The sequence below is a fragment of the Silurus meridionalis genome, chromosome 2 (assembly GCF_014805685.1).
Source record: "Silurus meridionalis isolate SWU-2019-XX chromosome 2, ASM1480568v1, whole genome shotgun sequence".
In the NCBI taxonomy this organism is placed as follows: domain Eukaryota; kingdom Metazoa; phylum Chordata; class Actinopteri; order Siluriformes; family Siluridae; genus Silurus; species Silurus meridionalis.
The window spans coordinates 33,171,584-33,191,334 of NC_060885.1; the positions used below are offsets into that span (position 1 = coordinate 33,171,584).

General features: G+C 40.0%; 1 protein-coding gene across 2 annotated transcripts in view; it reads left to right on the plus strand.

Moving 5' to 3' along the window:
* Positions 1-19,751, plus strand: part of pcsk2 (proprotein convertase subtilisin/kexin type 2) — a 35,568-nt gene that overhangs the window by 11,071 nt on the left and 4,746 nt on the right. The window contains exons 6-12 of one of the 2 annotated variants that reach the window (XR_006928867.1): positions 4,663-4,739; positions 6,086-6,174; positions 7,754-7,929; positions 10,233-10,448; positions 12,655-12,755; positions 15,333-15,560; positions 17,954-18,549. Coding sequence is in view for 1 of the 2 variants with exons in the window: in XM_046876898.1 (XP_046732854.1) it covers positions 4,663-4,739; positions 6,086-6,174; positions 7,754-7,929; positions 10,233-10,448; positions 12,655-12,755; positions 15,333-15,560; positions 17,954-18,443 (1,377 nt within the window). In the remaining variant the exon portion in view is untranslated. Of the gene's footprint in view, positions 1-4,662; positions 4,740-6,085; positions 6,175-7,753; positions 7,930-10,232; positions 10,449-12,654; positions 12,756-15,332; positions 15,561-17,953; positions 19,071-19,751 lie in introns of those variants that run through there. The other variant, XM_046876898.1, reaches the window with a different exon arrangement.

Genomic DNA, 19,751 nt, shown 5'->3' on the forward strand with positions numbered 1-19,751 from the left:
GTTTCTTGTGATCTTGCACTTCACTTTTCTGTGTATTTGGCATAAGAGCATAGTCCTGGTCCCTCAAGTTTGCTGGCTGATGATATGATATATTGTCGTTGGCGATAGTTGCAGTTGCAGACCTGACAGCGGTCCCTTATCAAAGCGAATGCAATCATCCATGGTTCTGAAATCATGCCGGCTCTAGAACATGCTGAATTTATTGCTGAGTAGAAAAATGAAGTACGGATCACAAGGAAATGATGTTTGTTATGTGGAGATCACAAGAAAACAAAATAAATATGCATGACCTTTCAGGACTTCGGAACATATGTGACTGTTATAAAAAAAAATCTAGAAATTACGGACAAATTAAACTTCTACTGTAAATAATTAGCAGCACTTTAGAAAAAATCTGTTTATGACCTTGTACTATAGAAATAATAACATAAGAACCAATGAATTAATATAGCCCTATTATTTATGGTAAGCCATTCAGCCAATCAGTGGCATTAATAACTATAAAAACTGTGTTGGAGAATTTAGAAATCATAGCAAGCCATAAAAAAACAAACCAGATTTTACAGATTTTAATGAGCTACGGTTTTAATTGAGTTTTTTTTTTTTTTTTAATTATTATAATGGAAAGTTCTTCAGTTCAAAACGATGTGGTCATTAAAACATGTAATAACTTCGTGCTGTGTATATGGGGATAATGAATCATGGTGGAAATGTTCAGAGGAACAAAATTAAATGATTTTAGTGTTCTGGTGCATCAGTGACATTTGAAATTGTGTGGATTTTAGTCAGCTCGTCTCCATGGCATTGATGTCAGCGATTCCTGCCCACCATAAATAAAAGTAACCACTCCGGTGATCTGATGCAAGTGTCAATACCCCTCAGCCATCAGCCATGTACACCAAGATACCTGCTCTAAAGCGTGCCATTACACCTTACAGAGCACCAAGCTGAGAGGCCTGCCCTTTGTCTCTCACTGACTCATCCTGGCAAATGCCAGCCAGAATACTTATCCCTGGAGCCGTCAGTGGTTTCTATGTTGGATATTTTCAACAACAGGCCTAATGAATTCTAGTCTCTCATTGCTGAGAAATTCGAGGTTTTCAGATTGTGTGTGCGAAACACGGAAATTAGTGTTGCAGCAGTGTTTCGGCGTAGGAGCAGAAATCAAGAGCTGTGATGCTGAGATACTCGAGCTGACTTTTGACACGGATCGTATAATCGTTGCATAACATGTAAACAGCTCGGATCAGATCTCGAATTTGCAAATCTTTATTTTGTTCAGGTCATCTGATTTTTGGATCATCCAAATTCTGACGTTGTTGTCCTTGTTATGTGACAAATTCACACATTCCCATGGAGTGATTTTGCACGCTTTGTAAATGGTGACTCCGTTGCACAAGTCCTGACATCTCAATCAAATTTTCATTAAAATGGAGGTTGACCTGGAGATTGAGTAGTGCAGTGCTGACCAGAGCAGCAGTAAGTAGTCTTTCAGACTTCTCCTCAGTCTCATCACCATAACTTTCATGATGCTTTGATTTCCATTTAACATATTTCAAACAAATGCTATGAAAATGATCTGTTTTGCTGGTGCGTTGTTCATGCTCATTAACTTCAAAGATGCTCCTGATTGAAAGGTTGTAGATTGTTCTACCTCTCCCTTTTTTGCCTGGAGAATGATGCTAAAAAAAGAAAAGTGGAAAATTGGTTAATGTATACGCATAAAATCACGTTTTAAAAAAATATGTGTAAACGAAGCCCAGTTCCTCTGCTACATCTGCTGTAGCAAGTTGCCTTTTTCCACTTGATATTTCAGTCCTACTTCTTCTTTAGAAATGTAAATAAGGTTCCTCGCATAATTCGATGCGGTCCATTTGGTTTCCAGATGTGCTTGTACATGTGCATCTGAGAAAAGAGTGACTTTTAATTCAATTGTTAGTAAAATCATTAGCAAGAGACAAGCACATCTACTGTTTGTGAGGTAAATGCTGTTCGCTCTTCCACCATATTTTCTACCATTTGCTTTACCCAGTTCTTCAAATCCACTAATTAGTTCTACCCCTTAGTTCATGACAGCTCCCTTTCGATGACAATGAGGGACGCACAGAGACACATAACACCAGCACGTCCTTTCTAACTGCTGCTCAGGGCTGCAAAACACATCAGGGAGCGAGTGAACCTCCCTCTTCTGTATGCATTAGATCACCGACAACCATGATTGCTTATTGTCCTGCTGAGATACAGGGCCATCTTTACCTCCCAGATAACATCTCCAATTTTGCAGTTTTGAACATTGTGTTTTGAGCGTGCCATCTCCCAGCAATAAAACGAATTGCCATTATCATTTTTTAAAGCCGTAGAAACACCCCCATGACGATTGAAGAGTCTCACAATGAAACTAAACAGCTCCTGTAAACCGTAATTTCACCATCCACGTGAAAATAGCAGGTTTAGCAGGCACTTGCTTTCGCTCTGACCTTATTTCGAGTATGACTAATTAGTCTAATTGGAAGAAATAAGCAATGGAGGGGCAGAGAAGATACTTTAGAATATCCAAGTGCTCTGCTTTCACTGAACAAACATCTGCGCTGAGGGGTTTTTCCATATGTGACCTGGGATACCTGGTTGAAGGTGGTCCTGCTCAAGGTCCCAAAAGTAATACCTTAACAAAGGGATTTTTAAGACGTGTAGTTTTAGCAAGCGCTAATTAAGTCAGAGGAATGTGTCTAAGCGAGAAGATCGTTGTTTGTCCTGGCTTTGACCCTCATCTGTTTTTCTGTTAATAATAATGGATTATCAGCGACTTGTGGATCACCCGTAAATAAAATTCATGCTAAATGTATATGCCTGCATTCTGCTTTCAGAACAGAACCACACATCATATCAGGATTTGGATGAAAAAAAGTCTGTATTTCCATAAATCGTGTATTACGTGATCAAAGCATAAGTACATAGACGCATTGAAAGCAGGCACCCTTCATGATGTACCCAGAGGACATTTAGCTTGCATGTGGTCCTCTCCTTGACATTAGCTACTGAGGAAGTCAGGGTGATTGGTTGCGTACGACACGAAGAGTCTTCGAGCCATCTGTTTTTCCTTCTGCTTCGTCGTGAGAAGGAGTTATAGCATGCACCTTGAATGCTGAAATGGTGTTCGCTAAATGCTTCAAACCAGTCAGAATAATGCTATTATGGTCTTATTGCATAACAGGACTTCTGACTTCTTACACATGGCCCTTTTACACTGATGCTTTTGTAGTGCAAAAAAAAAAAAAACTTTTCAGGAAGATGCAGCTCTACCTCTGCCATGTTAATCTGTATTCTATGTGACTCTCAGGAAGCGGCTTAATCTAAGAAGTGTTTTAATACGTCATATTCGCGTCACAGCAGTAGTTTTTTTACCGATGTAAACATGTTAAAAGAACCGATGTATTTTTTCTCTCTATTTTCTGCTTCATTTGGTTTCTCCTTTTAAGGCCTCACCATGGCTTTACTCTGCTTTTTTATCCCATTGCATTTTTTGAGATTTTTGAAATGTTACCATGGATTTCTATTGTCACACGTTCACTTTCCAACTCAGCAACGTGTAAATATTTGCGGATTCAGGAATGGGTTAATCAGAGAAATCTTTAGCTTGTAATCGAGAACCTTTAATGACTCACTCTACACTCTATCAACCTCCTCACGTGTTTTTTTTTTCCCTGAAATGTATCGGCTACTAATTCTACACAAGCTGGCTTTACAGATCGTATCATGTCTCTTTTTTTTGTATGATCTCTGATGAAATAGCAGCATTAGAAGTTCTACAGGAACTGAAAATATTTTCTGATGAAAAGATCTATATATAGTCATAAATGATGTGAACATTTTTCAGTGATATGGATTTTTTTTTTCTGGGTATTTCACGTTCTTTTTCCTCAAATAACTTAACGTGTCTTTTCATTTTATGTAAATTTACTTGCATATCTTAAATGAACATGAAATTTCAAACAAAAATGTTATATTTTAATATTGTTTATTAACGTAGCACTTTTATTTCCCTGGTAATTAACTACCCGTCCTTTATATTAATGATGTTACAATGCAAATCTGAATAAAAAATTAGCAGATGATACAAATACATACATAAATACACTTTATGGACACCTGACCTTCCCTGACATATGTGGTTCTTCTCCTAACTACCACAAAGCTCTAGGCACACAATTGTCTTTGGATGCGGTAAAAACCAAGTTTTGCATTCACTTGAGCTTGAAAACCCAAACCTGTTCCAGCATGGCAATGCCCCTGTACACAAAGCCAGCTCCATGAAGATCTGCTTTACATGGTTTGGAGAGGAAAGATCTCGAGTAATCTGCTATAGAGCTTTGATCTCAAAACCATCTGAACACTCCTCACCTTCTCACCTACATCAGTGTGGCTGATGAACACGAATGTCCAAATGTGAATACAGACATGGCACAAGAACAGACGCAAATACAATGTAGATCAACAGATTGGGTTAAAATTCTAATCTACAGTTTTATCATGTTCAATATATGATACTTTGTTATGTGACTCACTTCTACCCTGTAGAAACAGTAGGAAACAGTTTTTTACTCACATCTTGAAATCTGTATTAGAACTGACATGTATTTTCACTTGTTTTTTTTCTTATTTCAGAACGCAGAGGCAAGCTACGACTTCAGCAGCAATGACCCATACCCATACCCTCGCTACACGGATGATTGGTTTAACAGGTAATCAGCGGTCTGTCAGTCATTCGGCTTCTGTGACTCAAGACACAAAGGTGGGTGGGGCGTGGAGGAAGGAAGATCAGGGTAGTGACCCAAGCCTGAGTTTCCTGGCATTGGTTAGCTGAAGGGTTGCTTGCTTTTTTTTTTTTCCCTTATCGATTTTCCTAACACATAGCCCTATTAAGTCATCTTCTCTCTGGGCTCTCAGCTTGGCTGCATTAATATGGAGCACATGGCCCACGCTGACGCCTCGCAGCACACTGAGCTTACTGTGTCTCACTTGTCAAGGTCTGCGGAGGTGTGACCAAGAAAAACAAGGAACACAGAAGAGCTGAACAACATCAGAATATCACCTTATAACATTTAAATATTCCCTTTTATGTGTGTATTCATAAAATGGTATGGCTTAGATGCAGATTAATGAAATTACTGTGTGTGTGTGTGTGTGTGTGTGTGTGTGTGTGTGTGTGTGTGTGTGTGTGTGTGTGTGTGTGTGTGTAGTGGTACATGGCACCCAGAAGGTGCTCAGCAGGGTCAGAGGCAGTGCAGATGAGCACGACTCCCTCTTTATTACAGCTACGCTCAAAATCTCAATATTAATAAATCCTGGCACGTTGTGACACCCAAAAAGAGCTCGAGGCCATCATTTCTAATAAAGAAGAGCAGAAGCATCGCTGCTTCTTTGTCCCTCTCTTTCTGTGTGCGCGTGTGTGTGAGGAATATGATGGCAGCAGTAATATCATTAGTGTCAAAGACTTGCCGGTTAATCAGACAGTTATTTATTAAACCCAAAAGCTGTATTTCTGAGAAGCTCTGTATTCCGCGTGTATTTCATGCGCTGGCTTTCTTCCGGGCTTCGTGTTTGTCTTCTGTGCCGGTTTGAGAACCGTGCGCAGCTTCCTCATAATGGCTACGGATATTTTTAGAAAGACGAAGCTGTCCATAAACCACATTTTCTATCCTACTCATCACAAATAGATTTCCATTTATGACATGCCAGCTTGCTGAGGAGGTTCCCGGTGGATTTTTGATTGCGTAAGATTCGTTTGCGAGTCTTAAAGACGTGCGGTCAACAAAGAATCTTCTTTTATGTAGCAACATCAGGCAGTAACGGGTGGAACAACAGACGCAGATCTTGATTTAGAGACTCATTAATTGCCTTGAATGAATTTACTGAATCTCTAATAAAAGCCTGCAGTTGAAATTGGAGCGAGTGACTTATGACCTTACATTGGTTTAATTATATATTATATTGTGTTAGCAATGTTAGCAATGTTTCTCATAAATTCTAAATGCCGATGTACCCTATCCTACTAACTTGTAATATTTTTCTAAATGGAAATGTTCAGCCACGGGACCAGATGTGCTGGAGAGGTGTCTGCAGTAGCTAACAACAACATCTGTGGTGTAGGAGTGGCCTACAATTCCAAAGTAGCGGGTATGTCTTCTAATGTTTCTCAGTCTTTTTCTGTCGAAAGCACACAAATAGAAAGGAAATTTCTTTTAGCGCAATCAACACAATTTTGAAACCCGGTACGAAAGGTGTTGATCAGTGTTCCCATTTTATTTCTTTTTACCCTCAAGACTTGTTGCTAAGCAGGGCCTGTGCTAGCTATAGGCAGAACAGGCAATTTCCTAGGACCTCTTACTTGAAGGCGGGGCATCTATTTACTGTAACAAACAACTGTAACAAACCTACAGCGTAACAGCAGTCTCTTTGTTTATTGGATGAAAAAATGTCACTTACTTGAAATAGAACCAGTTAATAGCACTGGTCAAATGTGGGTCCCGACCCTCTCAATGCATGAAGAAACTGTGTACAGTGATGAACAAAATCATGTATTTTTTATTAGAAAGTTTTATTAAAATAAACTGAGCCTGATTCTGCCAATTCACGTCAGCACCGTTTGAAGATTGTTGGTTATTTACAGCCGGTTTATTGTTAGTTTAAAACAACAGTTTAAGACTTTAAATTCACGTGTGTATGATGCGTTAAAACCTGATCGACTGTACAGTGACGTTGCGTCGGGAGCTCACTTTCAAAATACTTTATATAATGTAAAAGTTTATAAATCAGAACAGCAATCGCAGCTAGGTGGCCAAGGCTGAAGAAGAAGAAGAAGAAGAAGAAGGAGAAGAAGAAAAAGAAGAGCTGGTCCAGACGACCTTTTAAAGTTTTTAATTTTTTTATTTTTTTTTTACCTTAGTTAAAATTTAAATAATATGCATATTTAATAAATAAATATACGTACTGAGAGCAGGTTTTGTATAAATAAAAAGGTTAGACATGATTTTTTTTTTTTCATGTGCTTTTTATTTATTCTGTAAGGTTGGAGGAAGGAGGCAAATGATTAGAACCGGCCCTAATATCAAGTCGTATTTGAAAATAACATGCTGAATGATTGTATCATGAACTGCTAGCGTTTGTGGATTGGCAGCTACACAGGCTTAAATATGGTTATTCGCAGTGATTATACGAAGTTCTTAGAGTATTGTAGATATTCTAAAACGTCATGGACATCCTTCTCCATTATGCTTTTGGCAGTTAACTGAAATAACTACAATACACTCAATTGGAAAAAGAGGAAAATGGCTCACAACTGTAAGTAATTACATGAGTAGGTATTAAAATTAAACCATTCATCCACCTCCTGGTGATACAAACGCAACACTCCGAACAGCATTCGCTAAGAAATGAAAGCAATTACCAAATTGCACTTGTCGTCTCTAGTCACATTTAGATAACTTCTCTATCAATTCTTATTAGAACCAGCTCTAAGGAACACTGCACCAGAAGAGCACAGGAGATGTACATTATTATCCAGGGCAAAAAGAAATAAGGTGAACGATAGAGATGAACAATAGAAATAACTGGTTGTATACATGTATTTAGCATGGAACCTTAGTTATATGAAGAAAAATCCTGTTCAAGTATGAGCTGAGCTGAATAGTGATCGTCATGTCTAAAATAAAATGGAGCAAAGAAACATGACCTGGTTCTTTCCCCTCTGGTCTAGGTATCCGAATGTTGGACCAGCCGTTCATGACAGACATCATTGAAGCCTCATCTATCAGTCACATGCCACAGGTTATTGACATCTACAGCGCTAGCTGGGGTCCCACTGATGACGGAAAGACAGTGGACGGGCCTCGTGAGCTAACCCTTCAGGCCATGGCAGACGGCGTTAACAAGGTACTCCTGGGAAATAAAGTGTATGGTTTTAGTATAAGTATGCATTGCGATGGAGTAGGATCACTTAAATCCAGAGATTTTCTCATAAATTCAGGATGTTTTTTTCTAGAGTGTATGCTGTTGGTGTCTGAATACTGAAATAATACTAAAGGCATAACTTTGTCAATCAATCAGGCATAACATTAAGGGCGCCTGCCTAATATTGTGATGGTCCCGTTTTGTTGCTAAAACAGTCGTGACCCATTGAGCATAGCTACAGGAGCTTGTCTGTTGGATCGGAACCACACAGACCAGCCTTCACTCCCCATGTGCATCAATGAGCCTCGGCCGCCCGCGACCCTGTCGCCAGTTCACCACTGTTCCTTCTTTGGAGCACTTTTGATAGATTCTGTCCACTGCAGACCAGCCTACAAGAGCTGCAGTTTTGGAGATGCTCTGACCCAGACGTCTAGACGCCACAATTTATCAAACTCACTCAAATCCTTTATGCTCGACTAACAGGTGCCACGATGAACTTCACTTGACCACTGATAATGTATAATTTCTTTATTAATATTTATTTACACCTGAAAATATAAATCTTTTTCAACATACAACATTTAGATGGTTGTAAATGATTCTAAAGTAGAACGATTTAATAAAACCCAGAAAAGCACTTTTGTTAATGTCCATATTTACCTCCATATTTCACCAATTACCGACTAACAAGGCCACATGATCATGCCCTCAACACTGACTTGTTGAATTAATTACTTTGTAGTGACGCCCTCATTTTCCGAGAAGAACAATTATTTCTACCCCCATATCCCTCTTTCTAGACCAGGGCAGAACAAATAACCCTAATCAAGTCATATCTCACTCAAGCTCTCTAATGTAATGGTGGCTTATGTAAGACTTGTATTTTGCTTTCTAAAAACTGAGGTGTGTGTGTGTGTGTGTGTGTGTGTGTGTGTGTGTGTGTGTGTGTGTGTGTGTGTGTGCGTGTGCGTGTATGTGTGCACGCGATTTGGGGGAGGGTGTTATCAGGGGAATCATCTTGGGGAGTTCCATACCACTTACTGCACTGGCAAAGTCCAATCTCTTACCTTGAGAGCACACCACTTTGCTTTTGTTTCTCTAGTGCATAGCTTCGACCTGTTCAAGTTGGCACAGCTAATAGAGGAAACTGGTGTCAAAAGAACTACCGCAGCTGTGGTTCTATCACTCTGCTCATAACATCTCAGGATATATATTTCACCTCCTGTATTGCAACTGAAAAGAAAAATGTTTGGAATTGAACCTTCACTTTCTCTTGGTATTGTCGATTGCTCACGATTCAGCAAGACATAATTGAAGCAGGAAAATCCATCATCAGGTATTTGCTGAATTGCATTAGGACACAGTAAACATAGTTGTGAAGGATTATTATTTATTGTACAATTTTCTTATTGTAAAACTAGTAAATGACATCATTTGGGGCCATTCTTTAAATCAAGATGAACTGAATGACATCTGGTATTTTGGTGTAAGCAAAAAAAAAAAAAAAAAAAAAGGACTTCCGAAAGTAATCTAAGGTGCATGAAAAATCCTTGCAGCTTCTCTCTCTCTCTCTCTCTCTCTCTCTCTCTCTCTCTCTCTCTCTCTCTCTGTCCCTGTCCCTGTCCCTGTCCCTGAAAGCGTCCCTTAGAAAGACTGTGGTCCTCCCACACCTCGAAGATTCCCTCTTCTGATCTCTCGGTCTGAATAGAGCTTGCTACAAAAGCAGCAGCGTTTAAAGTGCAATCATTTCTTTTTTGCTAATTGCAGCCAAGCTGAGCTGATGGGTCTCCATTCAGAGAGAAGGAACAGAGCATGAGAGAATACACAAAAATGTGTGTGTGGGGTGAGGGGGAAGGAGATTGAGAAATGAATAAATAAATTCAGAGAAAGAGGGAGGAAAGAAAGATGTGTTTATAGAAACAAAACCACGGGCAATTCATTAGGAATCTCGAGTCTGTCTTATAGTTTTATGAACGTTACACTTTAAATCCGAGTCCTCCACTTAACCAAGCATAGTTAATTGGTACATATAAAGATGATAATGAGGGGAACAAGTGGCAATATGAGAGCTAATGGTGTGAACCAGAATAAATGTACAGTATGTTTGACATTGGTGAAGGTCGTAAGAGTAGTGTAGAGAGCTAGTGCTCGTCTAGAAATGCCAAAAAATACCAAAATATTCTGATTTTAGTTATTAATAGTAGATATTGCTGTGCGTTATTTAAAAAAAAAAGGTTAATCACTTTTTTTGAGGTTAATTGTATATCTTGTGTATGTGTGTACAGGGTAGAGGAGGTAAAGGCAGTATCTACGTGTGGGCTTCGGGGGATGGTGGCGGCTACGATGACTGCAACTGTGATGGCTACGCCTCCAGCATGTGGACAATCTCCATTAACTCGGCCATTAATGATGGACGCACGGCGTTGTATGACGAGAGCTGCTCTTCCACACTCGCCTCAACGTTCAGCAACGGCCGCAAGAGAAACCCTGAGGCAGGAGTGGTGAGTAGGTGGTTGTTGTGTGGGTGTGTAGGAACATATATTTTAAAAGAAAGTCAAGCACCTGTTTGGAAAACATGACTACTAGTTACTGAGACTTGGTTGTGATTCAATGTCAAATGTGACCTGCTTTGAAGATAGTCTGGCAGGTGTGATCTAAAAATCATCTAAGGAGATCACACAATTTTGACATCTCCAGCGATATCAACAGCAGTTCAGTCTTATTGGATCTCAAAGATTTGCTAAGGCCCATGCGGAAACGTGAGTGTCTGAGGGAGCCACAAAGAGGATTAATTGACTATCATTAGTTTAGCAATGTATCAAAAACCATGCTAGTTTATTAGAGAGAAGATAGAAGTACAGTAGAAGAGGACTTAGTACTTAGCTTTGTGGAACACATTTTAAAAATTATGCTCGATGCAGATGCATTCGGTCCGTGTCACCTACTACGACCTTCCAGAGAGAATCAAAACACCATCATGCTGTGCGTCTAATTACAAGGCTTATAAGGATGGACAGGTGGGTCTTGTGACTTAGCATGTCGAAAGGCCTCTGACAGGTCAAGGAGGATGATGACCAGTGGTTGTTTGGCTGATCTACCAAACAACAAATCATGCTGTGGAGTGTATGATTTTGAAGCCAGACTATGATTAGGGTCTTTTTGGAAGAGAATGTTGATTATAAACCAAACATGTCCATTATTATAGACAGAATGGAATAACCTGCTACAGTGAATTAGCAATCACTCCAGCACCACCAGGTCCTAATTGATAGTCCTTTAGCCATGATGGAGCCTGTGACACTTGTTTAAATCCGTTTAGTTTTTGATAATAGGATACTGGCAGAAACGAATTCCTCAGACTATTAGATCTGCAAATGCTTCCCAGACTGGTTTGGTGGAAGACGTTTTGCAGCACTGCTAGATATAACTCATGAGATGTTACGGAGTGTGTTTATTTACGTGACAGCACGTGCGCTGAAACAGCATACTTCAAAGTTTTGTGAATATTAAGTGAAGCAAATGGCTGTCCGTTGCAAACACAACGGGTTGTGACAGTACTTTATTCTTTAGTAAATCTACCAAATAAATCAGTGCACAAATATCTGACCTTGTTTTAAACCCACAAAGGCTTGTATCATCGAGGTAGAGTGAATTTCTGGCGTAAATACAAAACCTTTCACACAATATGATACTGACGAAACACAATTCCAGCAAGACATTTATTCAGATGATCCTTTATTTGACCATTCAATGGTCTGCACTATTTTTAGCTCCAGCATGTGTTAACATGGGCGATGATGACGACCAAATGGAGCGCAGAAAGTACAGCCCAGCTCGCTAGCGTTATGGAGAATAGCAACAGCATTGACCCTTCACTGTCCAGGGGAAACATCTACTGCATAGAGATCAAAGAATCAAAGATCAATGATTACGTTTACCGCAAGATATTGATTGGGAAGCACTGGCTGCCTGTTAGGTATCATTTATCTGTGATCTCTTAATAGTGAGGCAGTGCACAGAATGCAAGTCGGCCAATTGCACCGTTCCTGGAGTAAATATATGAAACCGAACACCACTGGGAGAATCTGAAGCACAGAATGATCGGAATGATACAGATCCTTGTCCTTTCTGTGTGAATACTCACCTGTAAAATAGAATTTGCAGGGAGATGCATTCAGCACAGAACCTAATGTACCTGCCAAAAATATCAGTAGAGATGGAGTACTGTTTGCATGATAGAGTGGATGTTGTTCACTAGGAAAGGCATCAGAGAGATGAGCTCACAAGGCTTTGAGTGAAAAATGGATTTTGTGGCTTCTTCAGTACATTTGATGTAGGTCCGAATTTGAGTAGATCTGAACCAGTGCATGTTGTTGAATTTGATTATTGTATGTTGTATTGAATGTCTTTTTCTGATTGTTTGCACTTGTTTATTATTAATGTCTGTTTTTTGAGACTTAAGCACAGGGTTTAGGTTCATTTCTAGTTTTTTTCCCAGGATGTTTGCACTTTTAAACACTTGTGCATTGCCAATTATGACTCTTTTTTTGCCCTAGTATGTATAGATCCAGGAGCTATTGTTGGGACAGTCTCTATCTTTCTTTTTTTCCCTTTTTTATCATTGTTTAGCATTAATGCCTAGATTATCAAATAGAAATATCCCAGAAAACATAAATCAATTGCCATTTTTTTCTTCTTTTCCTGCAGGCCACCACAGATCTGTATGGAAACTGTACGTTGCGGCATTCGGGGACATCAGCTGCTGCTCCCGAGGCTGCCGGTGTGTTTGCCTTGGCGTTAGAAGCTAAGTACGTACACTTCTGCTCCTTTTGCACATATTTCAGCTGCCCAGCCTGATTAAAGATTTATGAAACATGCAGCAGATTCTGTAGCAGAGAGAGCACTGCAATCTTGGCTGATCACCATCAGTGTTCATTTTCGCTTGGCCTACCAGTCCTACCATGATAGTGTTTAAAACCTCTTCAATTTGTGAATATGAAGCTAACATCGAGTAAATGTCAGTGAAAAAAAAAGTTCTTGAAGCTATTTAAGTGGGTATGGAGCACTTTATTTTTGCAATGGCTCAAAGCTTTTCATAATTTGCTTAATTGAAAGCAAGAGACCTTCAGAGGTGGGGCAGGTTTGCAAAATGCCGTTCTGGACAAGGGCTTCTGCTAAATGCCATAAATGTAAATGGGTCAGTTTAACACTAAATACAGCATGTAGTGCAGAAACATAGTGACTATGCGGACGGAATTTAAGATGAAAAGATCAAACTATCCAACAAGACCATGCTTTGGTAAATACATGCACATTTTTACATTTAGTTCTCTTTACACTTATTATCAGAATCAGAACTAATTTCCTTGGAAAATATTTCACAATACAAAAAATTGTGGGAAAATATAGCATAATTTTGAACACAGTAGCCATACCAGCAACAGATTTGCTGTCTGGATTTATCATCCCCAATAATCCCCAGCATACATGTATTTACAAGAATTTTGCTTACATAAAAAACTCTTCTGCAAATACCCTTTAAGCACACAGAAGACAGAGAAACTGCAACGAGTGAAGCCGTAATGACGCTTCTAAAAGTGGTGTACGGTCTGATCGTCATAAATACATCAAACTCCTTGCTCACTCAGGACTGCAGTCTAGCTTTTAGGCCTGCTGCAAACATTTGCTTTAGAGTCATTGTTGACTTTTATCTAATTAGTGAGACCGAGAAGACTCCTGATTTAGATTAGACCCTCTGGTGCGAATTTCAAGGCTGCTTACTTTGGGTCTCAATCACATAACATTGTGATCACTACAGGTACACACAGTGATAAGAAAATGATCTGATTTCCACCTTGAATTGCAGGCGAATGTGCTTGAAATGATGCTTTGACAGATTTAGTAAATAAAAAAGTACACAAATTGTTTTTTGAGTCACCAATTATTTTTGTTATATTAAAAATATAACAAATTACAGTACTAAATGTAGCAAATCGGATCAATTTACAATGTAGGATGCAGCGGGTACATGAATGAGCGTTAGTTTGCGAGTATTTATCTATATAATCTATATAATATAAATATATACAGTATATAAAATGTCTTGTTACTAAGGCTTGTGTGATATTAAATTAGCCGTGTTTGTGCTGGAACTGACTCCAGCATGTCATTTTTTACTTCACTTGCGCTGCTTGACACAGTCTCTAGTGTTCTCTGACTGGTGTTAATGAATGTTGACATGACCTTACCTCTGCAAAGCCTCAGTGTTTGCTCAGCATTGAATAATGTTGTAGCCGATGGTGGAGCAGGTCATTCGCTCCAGTCAACGTTAAATACTGATTGCTAGCGGCGAGTGCATGTGTGTTTTCTCGGTTGCCCAAACATACTTACAGCACTGTAGTGATAGCTGTAAGATGCCGAGGAGCGGAGAATGGTCCGGTCTGAAGATGAATCACGCATTGAATAGTCTAAATCTGGACCAGCATTCTCAGAAAAAATATTAGTTTTTTCATGGTTTCTAAAATGTTTTCAAGATGATGTTTCCATTGCTCCATCTTGAAAATTATCTGTAAAATTAATGTTTAATTAAGCAACTCCAAACGGTCCAACCAACATTTGAGTCATATTTTTAGTTAGAATATTTTTAAGTCAAGCCTTACTCATTTGTGCATTGACCATTGTTCAATTCACTTCAATCTTATTTGTATCTCATTTAGAACAATGGACATTCACAAAGCAGATATAAAGAAATATTTACATTTAGAATATAAACTGCCATTGGAGCTTTCTCGCACCAATCACAGGATATCAATCTCTAAAATACTCCTAAACCAGCTCATCTGGCTTCAACAAACATGCCACAGTCAGGGTGATTGGGGCTGCATTTTCCCTCATTCGCAAGCTCTTGACCTGTATTTGCATGATTATATGCATTATGCTGCTGGATTTTTAGCTGATTGGATAATTGCAGGTGCATGTGAACATGTGTTTTGCTATTATAGAGACCAGTGAGTGTATATTATAGAATTCTCAAAATCAGTTACCATGTGACCAAATGAAACACACATTTGATGCTTTTCTTAGCTTTGTATTCTACATCAGAGGAATATCAGGGCATCCGTTTGTGAAACTTTAAAAACTCAGGAGCGGATTTACGCAGCATAAGCGAAGAAATAAGTGTTATTTTTCAAGAGAGCAGCTACTGACCATACACTGATGCAATCCATAATGAGAAATTATTGGTAATTATTCATATTTCTGAATGTTTGGAAAAGTGTTATAGCTATTTTTAATATGTGTGTGTGTGTGTGTGTGGGTGTGTGTGTGTGTGTGTGTGTGTGTGTGTGTGTGTGTGTGTGTGTGTGTGTGTGTGTGTGTGCATGCAGTCCAAACCTGACCTGGAGGGACATGCAGCACCTCACAGTACTCACTTCAAAGAGAAATAAACTCCATGATGAGGTGCACCAGTGGAGAAGAAACGGCGTGGGCTTGGAGTTCAACCATCTGTTCGGCTACGGCGTGCTGGATGCCGGCGCCATGGTCAGCCTGTCACGTGACTGGAAGACTGTTCCTGAGCGTTTTCATTGCGTGGCCGGATCATTACAGGAGACACAGTAAGTGTTGGTGCAGGCTGTGTACAACATTTTGTATGTCCAAATAACCGATTTTTTAACATATTTATCCTTTTTACTTTCGGCCGCATGTAAATGTAGTCTGGAAGAATGGTGCGACACTGTCCCTGAGCTTCACGCACCAGCATTTTGCATGTGTTAAATCCCATTCTCTCTTCCCACACAGACTCTGGGAGTCCCTCTTCTTTCCCCAAGCACCTGTGTTCCTTATTTGCATGTCTGCTATAATTAGTCCTCTCCTACTCAGTTCTGGGCACAGCATCCTATGGCAACAGCTTCAATTAGACGGGGCTTTTGTGCCAGGGAGAAAGTGTGTGTGTGTGTGTGTGTGTGTGTGTGTGTGTGTGTGTGTGTGTGTGTGTGTGTGTATGTGTGTGTGTGTATGTGTGTGTGTCCATGCACAAACAGCATGTGTTTATATTTCTGTGCTTGTGTGCATCCTTGTCAAACCCCCATAGACAAAAGTGCCAGCTCTCATATCTTACCTAGCAGAGAGATGATGGGAGTCCTAGCCGAGGCAGTGGGTGAGAATAGCAATAAAAAAAAGAAGAGAAAAGAACGATGCTGCTGAATTCAAATGAGCGCAGACATGCAGGGCAGCCGCCGAGCGATAAGGCCCCCTATCAGCTTTGACTAATGAATGCTGCCGAACCTTCAGACACAGAACCGGCACTGAAAAGTTCTGAAGAAAATACACAGTTTTAATTGTTTAAAAATGTGTCCCTGAAACATGGTAGAAATGAACAATAGAAATTTGTGAGGATTTACATGCACAAAAAGGGGTTGCATTCGTTTCACATCTGGTGACATGATTATACGCAGAACGCTGTATCCCTCAATCAACAACTCATATCTCAAACCCATATATAAGCTATTTTCTGTTTCTTTGTCTTCAGCGCTCCAGTGCAGTCGGTATAGAGAGGTGTTTCCAGTCTCACAGTACAGTACCTTTTGTTCCAGAGTACTAATTACAATCAGAACAGCAGCATGACACTCCTGCTGCTGTCGCTCTATTAATAAGCCGGCTTGGGGTTTAGTAATAAAACACACCAACAGGAAAAAAATCTATTGCTGTTCTGTATCATAGGCTTTATAATAGTGCAGATGCAGCTTGTAATTTAAAACCTGCACTGGCACATCATCCAAGCACTTCTCTTCAAAGTCAAGAGAGATGCTTTCTGCTGTAAATGTTCCTGCTACAATGCACTTCTTGTTTTACTTACATTAATCCAATTAGCACGTTCGCTGTTAAATGTAGTCAGGAGTGTTTGCAGAACGTCTTTCTTTTTCACGCTTGCGTAAGTGGCGTATTTTTAGAAACCGTCCATTTCCATTTGTCATGAGCCGTGCTTTTAAACAATGCATATTCATGAGACACCCCCTGCAGGTTTATTTCCTGATGTTCCAGTTTTTCCTCTAAACACCCACACCACACTCGAGATGCTCTCTCGACTTCCTCCTTATTTCTGTTTTTCTGAATTAGTTTCCCAGGAACGCCCACGTGCGTACCGGTAGTCTCCTGCAGACCCACGTACGTAATCCGAGTGCGGTAATGGACCAGGATAGGAGACCTGTCTCTGATAATGCCATTACGTCCACTTTATGGCCGCTCGCTCCAGCCCTCTGCCGTTATCATCCTGCCGGCACGAAGCAGGCTGTCGGCAACACTGCGCCTTTTGTGCGGCAACAAAGCCGCGCTCCTCTCATTGCGTGGACGAGATCCCTTAATCTCGCCAGAACAATTTGTCTAGCACTAGGGTGTTGCATTATTGAAAAAAGGGGACATAATAGAGATTCTGTTGTCTGCTCTTTACAGCCTGGTCTTACTGAACTCATATTTCGAAAATATAAAAAAAAATAAAAAGACTTTCCAGAGAAGTATTTTTTCCCCGTTTCTCCTACAAGTTCATCATTTCCGAATGATCGTCATTGAATGTAGAATGCTGCTGTTTCATGTGCGAGAAACTCTAGGACGACAGAAGTGCTGATTATTTTCTCAGAGTTTATTAAAGGAATACGTGTTCTTAGGCAGAAAGCAGAGTGCCTAAGGCCGTTGATAAAGGGTATGTAATTCAAACCCTCAAGTGGCTTTTTTGCTTTTATAAAAATACTGACTAAAGCAGTATAATAAAATTCAATTCCTAATTAAATATATTAATATTATTCGGAATAAGAAGTGCTGTTAACAGTAAGTGGCTCTTCAGTAATGAGTTATGGGTTTGGAACCTGGTGCATTAATACAGAAATCATGCTATTTGTGCATATAAAAGTGGCTCAGCCAATTGGAACTATCCACTGCTTGATTTTGATTGGTGAGTTCATTTTTGTCAGTCCACCTCACGTTGTATTTGTCTCTGTCTCTGTTTTGCCTGTAGCAAGATCCAATCAGGTACCAAGCTAGCACTCAGTATCACCACGGACGCCTGTCAGGGCCGGGAAAACTTTGTGCGCTATCTGGAGCATGTCCAGGCGGTGGTGACGGTGAATGCGAGCAGACGTGGCGATCTGACGCTCAACCTGACCTCGCCCATGGGCACCAAGTCCATCCTGCTGAGCCGACGGCCGCGCGATTCCGACGCCACCGTGGGGTTCGACAAGTGGCCTTTCATGAGCACGCACACGTGGGGCGAGGACCCTCGTGGCACTTGGAAGCTCGAAGTCGGCTTCAGTGGAGAAGCTCCACAGAGCGGCTATCTAAATGAGTGGACCCTCATGCTGCATGGCACACAGAGTGCACCCTATATCGAGCAAGTGGTCAGGGACTACCAGTCCAAATTAGCCATGTCGAAAAAGGAGGAACTGGAGGAAGAGCTGGATGAAGCCGTCGAAAGGAGCCTTGAGAGAATGATAAGCAAAAGCAACTAGCCTCAGTCTGAACTGCATGATGCCTGCCCTCTCTCTCTTTTTTCCTCTCTTACTTTTCTTGCTTTCTCTCTGTGTAGCTCTCTCTCTCTCTCTCTCTCTCTCTCTCACTTACTCTTACTATTTGTTTTCCTGTGGTCACAAGTTTCCTGTTGAATGATTGTTTCTCGTAGGCCCACATTTATAGGAAAAATATATATATATATATTCTCCAAATGATCTATTCTAAAAGATATTACCTCTTGTATTCACTTCTTTTTTTTTTTTTATAATTTCTAGAAAATGTATATACACAATATATAAATATATATAAATATAGTATATTAATGTATTGCTCCCCTTACCATTTCCTCTCCTTTACAAAGACAACTATTGTACAGTTTGTGACTGTAAATGATTCTGTGTTATTCTACGTGTAGACGTGTACACGTGTAAGGTACACGTGTAGACGTGTACCTTGCTGAAAGGCATCGACATTGATTTCTGTAATTTTATTATTTTTTTAAACGAGACCTATTTATATCTAAACAGGAAGTGTCTGATGAGGTGCGATAACTTGTGGCCAACAAGAAAAGATATTTCATAACCTTCTATATATCTAACAATAAAACTGTTCTGCTGTTTGTTAAAGCATTCGAGTGATGAGGATGTTTTACTACATCTGGGCTTTTACACGACTAAATACAAAAACATGGTTTTCGGTAATAAGTACAAACTAACTGCATCAGTTAAAATTTCTTCTTGCCGAACTAAAGTTCTTACACTGACTTTATCCAGAACAACCTCAGTGCACCCTTGACGTGGATTCTACAAGTCTGTGAATGTCGCCATGCTTTCACTATGTTCCTTTAACTGGAAGTCTGATGATGATGGTGGTGGACAGTCTAATATTCCGCTCCATAATCTCCCATACGGGTTCGATAACTGACCAATGCAAAGGCCGTCATATATGATTTTATATATCATCATATATGAAGGTCTGGGGGGTTCAAGTCTCGGTATTGCAAGGCTGCCACTCTAGGGGCCCTTGAGCAAGGCCCTTAACCCTTTGTTATCCACTGGTGCTGTATCAGGGCTGCCTTTACGCTTTGTCCCCAGCTTCCTAACATCTCTGGGATACGCAAAGAAAGAATTTCACTGAGCTGTAAAAAAGTGAATGTGACAAATTTAAGGCACCTTTCTTTCTTTCTTTCTTTCTTTCTTTCTTTCTTTCTTTCTTACTGTATAATTTCCATCTCGAAATGTTAAATCATGCCTCAGAGGTCAGAGTGTGTTTCATCATAGGATAAAGGTGAACTATGTATTGATTTG